The sequence below is a fragment of the Sinocyclocheilus anshuiensis genome, unplaced genomic scaffold (genome assembly GCF_001515605.1).
Source record: "Sinocyclocheilus anshuiensis isolate Anshui unplaced genomic scaffold, SAMN03320099.WGS_v1.1 scaffold87, whole genome shotgun sequence".
NCBI lineage: Eukaryota > Metazoa > Chordata > Actinopteri > Cypriniformes > Cyprinidae > Sinocyclocheilus > Sinocyclocheilus anshuiensis.
This window is the reverse complement of record NW_015549609.1, coordinates 2,187,691-2,198,503: the sequence shown is the minus strand read 5'-3', so window position 1 is coordinate 2,198,503 and position 10,813 is coordinate 2,187,691. Positions and strand designations below refer to the sequence as shown.

The 10,813-nt window shown below is 40.2% G+C and overlaps 1 protein-coding gene across 6 annotated transcripts in view; it reads left to right on the top strand.

The window, feature by feature from the left end:
- LOC107659145 (nuclear factor of activated T-cells 5-like) overlaps positions 1 to 10,741 on the top strand; it is a 50,416-nt gene extending 39,675 nt beyond the window's left edge. For 4 of the 6 annotated variants that reach the window (XM_016447977.1, XM_016447979.1, XM_016447980.1 and 1 more), the window contains 10 exons: positions 1,000 to 1,186; positions 1,376 to 1,566; positions 1,700 to 1,872; positions 3,238 to 3,372; positions 3,452 to 3,507; positions 4,045 to 4,177; positions 4,445 to 4,513; positions 4,613 to 4,707; positions 4,816 to 6,583; positions 8,363 to 10,741. In XM_016447977.1, coding sequence (XP_016303463.1) covers positions 1,000 to 1,186; positions 1,376 to 1,566; positions 1,700 to 1,872; positions 3,238 to 3,372; positions 3,452 to 3,507; positions 4,045 to 4,177; positions 4,445 to 4,513; positions 4,613 to 4,707; positions 4,816 to 6,583; positions 8,363 to 8,601 — 3,046 coding nt within the window. In that variant the 3' untranslated portion in view covers positions 8,602 to 10,741. The remainder of the gene's footprint in view (positions 1 to 999; positions 1,187 to 1,375; positions 1,567 to 1,699; positions 1,873 to 3,237; positions 3,373 to 3,451; positions 3,508 to 4,044; positions 4,178 to 4,444; positions 4,514 to 4,612; positions 4,708 to 4,815; positions 6,584 to 8,362) is intronic. The other 2 variants (XM_016447978.1, XM_016447983.1) reach the window with 2 other exon arrangements.
- Positions 10,742 to 10,813: the final 72 nt, after the last annotated feature.

The window sequence follows — 10,813 nt, the reverse complement described above, 5'->3', positions numbered from 1 at the left end:
CACTAAAAAAAAAAAAAAAAAAAAGAGTTCCATAAACAATGTTTAAATGATAGTTTTCTGCTAATGTTTTCAAAGCATTATTAAAGACTAGATAACATTGAATGAACGTTCCATTAGCATTACTGAAAGAATGTTTTCATAGCTTTGTTAGCGTTCCCAATAAGTTATGAAAATGTCATTTCTTAATGTTCCATTAATGTTAAAAACGCCCATTTAAAAAAAAAAAAAATGTTTACAAAAAATGTTCCCTCTTAGCTGGGTTCACGCAGCTCTTTTCTAGAAAATGAAATATACATACATACATTCTAAATCACAAATATCCTAAAGACTTTTTCTAAATGTCTATTTAGCATCTAACAGGAAACGTCTTAGAGATGTATTGCAGATGAGCAAACACACATCAAAACGATATTTCTGAGACGTATGTGTGCTAGCAGGGATGGCGACCACAGGCTGACGAGCAAGTTTTCCTTTTATGTTCCACGAAAGAAAGTAAAGACTGGAATATATGACATGACTTTTAAAATCAGAAGAGCATCGTATACCTTTGGCAACTTTGTAAATGGTTACAGAGAAAAACTGGGCATCATACACTAAATTATACACTACTGAGGATCACACACTAGCAGACATTCAAATCGTTCCTAAACGGTAAAAACTCATGCAGAAACTTTGTCAGGACCTAAAATTTGGCTCAAAATATAATATGTTTGAGGTGCTCTGACTGGATTAACTGGAATTTTCTGTAAAAATCTCTCAACTCTGACTGCTGAAAATCCACAATCTGGCTCTGACTTTCGGGGTAACTAACATCTTCTGTAACTAATCGGTGCAAAATCTAGGCAAAAAGTCATGTAGTATAATCTAGCCTCAAGTCAAACAGGTCTTGGAATGACGTGAGAGCGAGTAAATGGTGACCGAATTTTTATTTCTGAATAAATGTTCATAAACCGCAATTAAAATAGCTTTCAAGTGATGTTCACCATCTTTGTTTCATAGCTCGGATGGACCACAAGCATCTGGTCTCAAAGGTGGGATACTGTCTTGTCAGTATCCTCAGAAAAGTGAAGGGAAAGAACTGAAGATTGTGGTGCAGCCTGAGACTCAGCATAGAGCGCGTTACCTGACTGAAGGCAGCCGTGGGTCTGTGAAAGACCGAACACAGCAGGGTTTCCCTACTATCAAGGTGGGTCACACAGAGTTATTTAAACCAAAAGAACCTACAGCAGGTTTTCGAAGAGTACTATACATTTCTTTGTGTGAAACCTTTCAATGTGGAGAAAAAACTGCCATTTTTAGACAAGTCTTATGGTTCTCACTATTGATAAAAGGATGCATGTTACTCTGTTAATCGCAAGTTTCTTGATCCTCGCAGCTTGAGGGTGTGAAGGAGTCAGTGGTCCTACAGATTTTTGTGGGCAATGATGCTGGACGTGTGAAGCCCCATGGCTTCTACCAGGCTTGCAGAGTTACAGGCCGTAACACAACCACCTGTAGGGAAGTGGACATCGAAGGCACCACTGTCATCGAAGTGCCTCTGGATCCCAGCAGCAATATGACTCTGGCGTATGTAATAGCATGTCAGCTTTGTAGAACTGCATCAGACATTCAATCTTTATTTTCAGAGGCTGTAGTGATCAAATGTGGTTGGAAGAGTTGATGTTGACAATGACCAGCTGACATTCGGGTATCTCTACAGTGTAGACTGTGTGGGGATCCTGAAGCTCAGGAATGCTGATGTGGAGGCCCGTATTGGGGTGGCTGGATCTAAGAAGAAAAGTACCCGCGCCAGACTGGTGTTTCGAGTCAACATCCCTCGCCCGGATGGCTCTGTGCACACATTACAGACCTCGTCGTCTCCCATACTGTGCAGTGAGTGGCTTTGGGTTATTCATAGCATCTCCCTGCTGGCGAGCCCAGCTGGTGCTCTCATCACATAGGAGAGGTAGGGATTAGAGGGGGGGATAATGAATGTTTATATTATTAAGGCCATAGAGCCAAAAAAAAGAAAGAAGAATGAATCCCAGGCAGAGCATCAGGTGCCTACTGAAGAGAGCTACTAGGGCTGTGATGAATTGCACTACTTTGTTTTGAAATTGAATTTCTGTGTCACCAGCAAGTAGAGTATTCCAGGTTGCTTGTAATTTAAGTTCTGCTGACACCATCTGTAGCATTCTGCTGATTATACAGGAAATGATGTTGATTGTGTTAATAAGGACAGAAAACTCATTTGCATTAGGATTTTAAAGGATTAGTTTATCCAAAAATGAACATTTGCTGAAAATGTACTCACCCTCAGGCCATCCAAGATGTAGATGAGTTTGTTTCTTTATCTGAACAGATTTGGAGAAATGTAGCATTACATTTCTCACCAATGGATCCTCTGCAGTGAATGGGTGCCGTCAGAATGAGAGTCCAAACAGCTGATCACAATAATTCACAAGCAGTCCACACCACTCCAGTCCATAAATTAACATCTTGTGAAGTGAAAAGCTGCGTGTTTGTCAGAAAGAAATCCATCAAGACATTTTTAGCTTCAAACCGTTGCTTCCTGCCAAAATATGAGTCCTCTATTCATAATATTGCCATAATATAAGTTGTTTCGCCTCAATCAGGAGAGAAATATGCACAGATCAATCATTGTTTGCAAGTGAAAACAGTTCTAAACCAATATATTGGTGGATTTTGATGTCAGAGGACAACAGGGGTTTGATGTTTTCACTGGAAGAAGCTTTATTATGGATTATGGACTCATATTTTGGCCCAAAATGATGGTTTAAATAAAAAAAAATGTCATAATGATTGATTTGTTTCTTACAAACATGCAGCTTTTCACTTCACAAGACATTAATTTATAGACTGGAGTTGAGTGGATTTCTTGTGGATTATTGTGATGTTTTTAGCTTTTTGGGCTCTCATTCTGATGGCACCCATTCACTGCAGAGGATCCACTTCTGAGCACTTCTGGCTATGCATTAACAGCATAATGCCTGTGTTCCTTCATGGTTTCCTTCTGTGGCTTCAAAGCAAAAGTAACCAGGTTTTTCGCTAGTCACAAGCTGATTTGGCTATATGGCTTTGTTGCTATATGGCCCAGATATAATGTCAGATGTGCGGAAACTAAATATTTAGTCATGGTCTGCTGCACAGAAACATGACTGTGTAACCTGACTGTTACCTGACTGTGTAACCTAATGGTCGCTTTCTCTCTTTCTCCGATTGATTCTGCTTTTATAGCCCAGCCTGCAGGTGTACCTGAGATTCTCAAGAAGAGTTTGCACAGCTGTTCGGTTAACGGGGGGAGTGAAGTCTTTATTATTGGAAAAAACTTTCTCAAAGGAACCAAGGTCATATTTCAGGAGAATGCTTCAGGTATCTTTACATGTTAAAAAGTATCATGTCATTTTCTATGCAGACTTTTCCTCTTTAACCTCTGCCTCTTTGACTGTAGCAGATGACAAGTCCTGGAAGGCAGAGGCTGACATTGACATGGAGTTTTTCCATCAGGTAAGCCATAGCGTCTGCTGTGTCTATTATTTGACTGTGTGGGCTGATCAAGCATGGCAAAAATAGAGACAGCTTTGCACATGTCACAGACACTGGTGTCCCCAGTTGTTGCCTGACAAGTGTTTTGAATATATCTGTTTTTGCAGTGACTTGCCCTAAAATGTCATCAGTGATCTTGGTCATTTTCAGTGTTTTTTTGTAAATATATTGGGTGCTTCTACAGCTAGCTCTATTATACTTATGCAAAGGGTCCAAAATGTACACAAATGTATGAAAAAATTGCAAAAAAATAGATGACTAAATGCACGGTCTGACATCTCATTTGATTTGCAGGTAATTTGAGTGAATTTTATCAAAATGTCTGATATTCTCCTTTGAAGTCCCATAAAGTACACAAACCATTAAATTGTATATATACCAGGCACTTGTAATTGCTGCTCATTATTGATGTTATGATGAGAAAAATAGTCAGATTTAACTGTAATAAGTACATAAATAAACTGCAATTTTTTAATCTTTGACTTTCTCCCTTTTTAGAATCACCTTATTGTCAAAGTCCCTCCATATCAAAATCCAGCTATCACATCTCCTGTATCTGTTGGTATCTATGTTGTTACGAATGCTGGACGATCCCATGATATTCAACCATTTACATACACTCCAGAGCCAGGTCAGTTTAATCTCCAACGTAAGCATGAGTCTTAAACACAACAGATTTGCCAAAAAGTGTTTCCCAACCCCGTTCTTGGAGGCTCACTTTGGGTGTCTCCCTTATCGAACCTATCCATATGAGGACTTGGAGTCTCTACTAATGATGAGTTGAATTGGGTGTGTTTCTTTTGGAAGAGTTTGAAAATGTACAGTGGGTGTGCCTCAAGGAACAGAATTGGGAACCATTCATAAATATCACTGATCTAGAAACATGCTTTTTTTACAGTTGTCGATTCTTCTGTGAAAAAGGAAGTCTTGCCTCCAGTGACACCTTGTTGTTTTGAACAAATGAAAGGTGAGCAAACATCTGTGCCTATTAGCATTACGGAATATTGCTCAATGACAGCCAGGGTTATGTAAGTGTCACTGGCCCTCTGTCTTTTGTTTCATATAGTAATCGATACTGCTTTGATGACGCCGGTTTTGCCTCTTGTTAAACGAGAAGAGGCCACTCCAATGGAGGTCTCCAGTAACCCCTCGGCTTTCAAGGTTTGTACAAATCACAAGACAGATACCACCACAATAAAGCAGTACTGCATGAACCATTTCCGTATATTTTGATAAATGCCTATGTCTATCCTGTTTGTAACCCATCAGACCTCTGAAGTCATCAATTCCGCCCAGCAAGCCTTAGATATGAGTGCTGAGATCTCCACCAATAACTGCAAATTTTCCAGTCCGCTGACACTCCAAACAAGAGAACAGGATCAATCTCAGAATTCTGTCTTTTCCAACAAAGAACCATTCAGCACCATCCAGGAACAGAATCTTGCACCCAGTGGCTCTTTCCATGTGCCTAATAAATCTCTTCTTCAGCAAGGAGTTCAGCCATTCCTCTTGGAACACAGAGAGAGTCTTGGACAGGAGAGGACAGGCAACAGCGGCAGTTCAGTGGTGGGTCTCTCCCAGATTGATGAGAACTCACAGCAGCAGCTCTCACTTCTACCTCCAGATGAGGTGGCACAACTGGAGCAGGCCGTGCGGCAGTTGCAAGCGAAGGGGTTCTGCAACATCCATCTCCAGAGTGAGAATTCACTGTCAAAACAAAGACACCATCAACTTCAACAGCAGCATCAGCAAATTCAACAACAGCAGCAGCAAATCCAGCAGCAACAACAGCAAATCCAGCATCAGCAGCAGCACATCCAGCAACAAGAGCAGCAAATCCAGTTGCAGCAGCAGCAACACCAGCAACAGCAAGCTCTGGAGAACCTTCAACATCAGCTCTTTCAGCCCCAGGTTCAAATCCATTGTACTTCAGAGCAGCAGAGCTCTTCCCAAGGTATGGTTCAGAATGGAAGCTCCCTCTTCCAGCAAACCCCATCACAACAACAGCAGCAGCAACAAGCATCCTTGTTTCAACAAGCAACTGGCTTTCTTCAGCAGCAACCCAGTCATTCCTCGCCTTCCCTGTTTCACAACCCTACGGCCATGACCGAAGCCCAAAGCCCACAGGAGGCTCTTTTCCACTCACAGAAGACCTCACCCAATCAGGATCAGGTCCAAGCTTCCCTTTTCCAAAGCAATCTGACGGTTCTCGGTGGGTCCAACATGTCTGCGGAAGCTCAGCCCTCTGCAACCAGTATGTTTCTTTCCCAAAATGCCATACCAGGTCAACTTGCTGTTAACGCCGGCCAGCCACAGCAACTAGCCTTTCTCACTTCTATGCAGACATCTTCTCTCGAGGCACCATCTGTATTTCAGACTCCACCCCAACTGTCCCCCATTCAGCAAGGCACTCCGATGGAGCAGCAACAGTCACCACAGCGTACACAACCTGGCTCCATGTTCCAGAGCATCTCCCAGTCACCAAGCAAACTCCCCCATGGTCAGCAGCAGCAGGCTGGCCTACTCCTCGGTTCCTTAAATTCTCCAGTGACACAAGAGCAAACCTCCAATCTGTTATTTGGTGGCCAAGTCCAGATAGGATCGATGAACAACAGCAGCCTAGCTTCTCCAGAACAACAGAGCACTTCCCTTCCCTTCTCTCAGGCCGGCATGGTTACGGTCAGGCAGCAGGAGTCGTCTGAACCCATGACATTTCAGGATCAGACTACTATGGTGGTCAGCCCCTCCTCGAATAAGCCCATTTTCCAAGACCAGCAACCAATGCAGTTGGCACCAAGTTCTGGTACAGCCCCTTCACAGTCTGTAAACCTCTTCATGGCCCAGTCCAGCATTCAAGGGGGAATGGCTTCTCAAGAACCCCTTTTTGCACCACAGAGTGATGTAAGCCGAATTCAGACTAGCACTTCCTCTCCAGTACAACAGCCTGGTCAACTCTTTCAGACCACAGTGAGTGGAAGTCTCAATCAGCCCAACCAGAATCAGCAGCCAGACCTATTCCTCTTTGAGATTCAGAACGGTTAGTCAATATTCTTTAACATACTTCAGGCCTCAACGCTAAGGATTTTTTCTACTCACCCGGTCGGGCCAGTGGTTCATGTTTTTACTTGCCCTGCCACAAAAAATAAAATAGTTGTTATCGTTGTTTTTGACCCATGTTATGTTTTATTCTAATAAATAAGCTTACACGACACCAACATTTTAGATACCAATTCAGTTTGACAATTTTCGATTCCAATTTTGATACCACAGCAAAAACTACTAGCCTAACAAATATAAAGTTCAAACATTATTAAAGACAATTGAACAGTCAGTAAATAAGAACAAATTAACAAATTACAAGCAATAGCACAATTAAATATATAGAAAAAAGTTACAAATGAAATTTAGTTTTTTATGTTTGTAGGTGTTTAGCTACAGAAATTGAATAATCACATGTAAAATAACATTGCATATTCTTCACTCAGTGATGCACCGATCTTGATTTTTCATGGCCAATTCTGATTGCCTATTCTTTTTTACAAGCAAATTGCCTGATTGATTTTTTTTGACATTTATTTAATTTTTTTACCCAAGAGACAAGAAAGAATGAAAATGTGAGTACCTGAACAAAAGGTTTATTAGCACTATTACAGTCCATTTGAAATTAGAGGCAACCACTTGATTGATTGATCCAAAAAAAAGAGATGCTACACACATTTAGCATGAGCAGTTTTTGATTTAATTTGATTGTGTAATTAAAAAAATTAAAGCAGAAACAGAATGGTCTGTCTTCACTCTCTGACAGCAGGTGGCGCTTATGGAACAGTAGCAATACAGCGTTTCCTTGGTTACCACTGTAAACAATTAAGAGGAACCACTTGATTTATTGATCCAAAAAAAAGAGATGCTACACACATTTAGCATGAGCAGTTTTTGATTTAATTTGATTGTGTAATTAAAAAAATTAAAGCAGAAACAGAATGGTCTGTCTTCACTCTCTGACAGCAGGTGGCGCTTATGGAACAGTAGCGATACAGCGTTTCCTTGGTTACCGCTGTAAACAATGCAACACTTCAGTAATATGCATTATACAGAGACAAGATGAAAAGAAAATAGCATCTAAACTTTCCTGAAAACAGCCTGTTCCCCTCAGCGATACATTCATATAAACCCGCACCCCCAATTCAATATTTCGCGCATTGTGAGTTTGTTCTGCCTGCAACAGTATTTTCTCCTCTTTGCGTGCATCTTCAGCATTTCTGGCCTCTGTTAACGGCTGTTTACAGACTTTGTAATATTTTCACACAAATGTCATTTTAGAAAATGATTGCATTGCATGCAACAACAATGGCCAGTCGACCAGTGCATCTGTAACCTACTCCACCGTATAAATTAAATATAGATTAATCATTGTTAAAGCTACAAAGTTACTCGCCAAGACGGGTATTTCGACATACTTTTGTATGTATTTGTCCATTTAAGCTCAAGAAGACGCGGAAAGAAACTCGAGGCTTGCGCATTGTGCGCTCGCTGTGCACACAGAACACAGCGTGTGAGTACTGAATGGAGTTGTCTTTTGCTTCTTGCTTGAATGCTTTAAAATCACTTACATTTTTTAGCAAGGCTTAAAAACATGTGAACAAACTTTAGTGGCGATGCAGCAGTGGCCCGATCTGACCAGTGACAAATCCGTCAACTGTCCCGAGCGTCTTTCACGCTGGCCCCGGATCCTTATTGTCGAGCTCTGTACTTGCTTTAGACCTGTTTGACTCATCATTCAGAGCCATAAGTCATTCTAACGATTTCTTTCCTGCAGAATGCAGTCAGCTGATGAACAGCCAAGGATCTACACTTTCTGATCAGATCATTGCCATCAATCAGTCTGGACAGAGTCAGCAAGAGAGTGAGGGGCAAATCCAGTCTTTACTTGGGCAGTCCATGCCAGACCCTGGAACTGTGCAGAGCACTTTGACAACCTCTCAGAACATGGAGAAGATTGACGACCTTCTGGTGAGCCTACAGGAGCAAAGCAATAACATCTCCCACTCCTACTAGGGCTTTCAAGGTGTAGCTGCCCAAAATCTCCATTCCATATGTGATTGTAGATATTTCTTGCACACGTCTTGGATAGTCGTGTATCCTGTATTTTGAATATTTCAAGAATATGGAGATATTTTGCTCAGACCCCTTAAAAGAAATAGCAAGACGGAGTAAGTCATTCACTTTAGACATTGACACTGAGAAAGTAGAGTCGCCTGTTGAAAGATCTGTCAGAATCACAAGTCAATCCATGATCTACAACTTCTGTTTTGACCTGCAATTCTCCAGAACCCTCTGGAGAACCTCAGTGCATCTTTTCAAGAGGAGCATTTCTCTGAGGAACTAACAAAATGCAACCCATATGTTCCTGCTATAAACACTGTCATTAGTTCCGCAGCAACCCCATCATAAATAAAGGCTTTGAGGCATTTGAAATATATATTGAAGTTGCTTGAGTACACAGTAGGATATTTGAGGCACCTGGAAACCTAGAGATTCCCCAGAGGGTTTCTCTGGTGTGGCAGTCTGAAGAACTGAAACGCTGCCTCGAGTATCTCTTTATTTTTACAGTGACAGAAAGCATTTTGAGAAGATCAGGACACATGGGATGACTGCAGTTATGCCTGAACCTGATTTGTAGACACTCCACTTTCTCAGTGAGCCTTGGATAACTTTGTGATACCGATTTTTAGCTGTAAACTAAACATATAATCAAGAATGCTTGATAGAAGCAGTCTGCAATGAGATTTTTATTTTGTAAACATACATTAATACCTTTCTGTCTCATTACACTTGAGTATCTATAAGCTATTTTCTTTTGGAGAAATATTTGATTCAGTCAAATGAGGAAAGAAAAAAAAACGTGTTTTGCCATTTTCCTTCTAGCACTTTATATATGTTTTCAGTGTGGTTAGTTACTCCTGACTCATTGACATCTCAAAACATGTTTACTGTATAACTAATTCTAGTGTCCTTCATCTCTGGACTTCAGTCTATTTTAGACTAACCCGTATAATTCTACCAATTAGAAATGTACATTCCTGCTTTAAAAAAAAGCAGATATCAGTAATCTGAAAAACAATTTGCTTCTGATATTTATGTTTGATTTTGGTTTACACAAGTCATTTCTTGCCATCTCATTTTGCTTGGTGTCTGCTTTGTTTTGCATGTCTGAGTGTCCTATATACATGCGTATGTGTGACATTATTTTATGATAATACCTCTAAAAGTGTGTCATTGTTCAATTTATTCTTTTACTGATTCTAAAATATTGATAGTTCATGCGTATATCATTTTGTGTCATTGTGATGGGTTATTTTATTTACCAGTGTCTGGTACGCTGGAACAAGGCCGATTGTTTTTATTGGCAAATCAGAAGGGAGTGTCCAACCAGTATTATCGACAAGTTCTCTGAACATACTGGCATACAGTAAATACAAATGATAAATATGCTGGGGAAGCTACCCTTTATCTTTTGTAGCAGAAATATTTGTTTGTATCAATTTTCACATTTTATAGCCAATAAATAGCCATCGGCATGTCAAAACCGAAGACCATGTTAAACATTTGATCTGCTTTTTCAAAAAATTGGCCATTTTTGTGGCTCAGGTGGTTCAATGTTTGTATATTCGGTTATGAAGTGAGTTTGTTTTGAATGTAGAGAAACATTATGTGAGCTATGTATTTCTGGTAATGTCAAGCTCGTGTATGTGTTCTAGCGTCAGACGTGATGTAAAGCTGCCAAACTAGTTTGAATATTATGCTGATGTGAAGTTAGTTGGCAGATTGTCTTGTTGTTAGCATCAGGATGAATATATACATTATGAGGGAGCTGTTCTCTGTAATGTCACAAAAATGGCTCATTTGAGCCTGCTTTGGTATTCAATGTCAACTTTTTGACCGTTTTCTTTGCTCAGAACCTTGGGTGATTTTTATGCCTACTTTTTAGTAGAGACTATTTTATCCTCTTTTTGGAGAAGTTGTGCTTGAAGGGTGCTCTCGTATGTCTCTGCATGGGGAAGAACTGTGAACAGAAACCGGAAAAATCGTTTTTTTGTGATTTATCTTCATCTCTACAATACTAATTGTTGTTGTTTTTCATAATAGTCCATATTTATGTGAATATTTACTTTCTCTTTTTAGAAAATATTTATTTTTGTGTCTCAAGAATTTTCGCAATTAGTATCAATGCCTTGATTTCAATTAAAATGCATAATTACGACATATA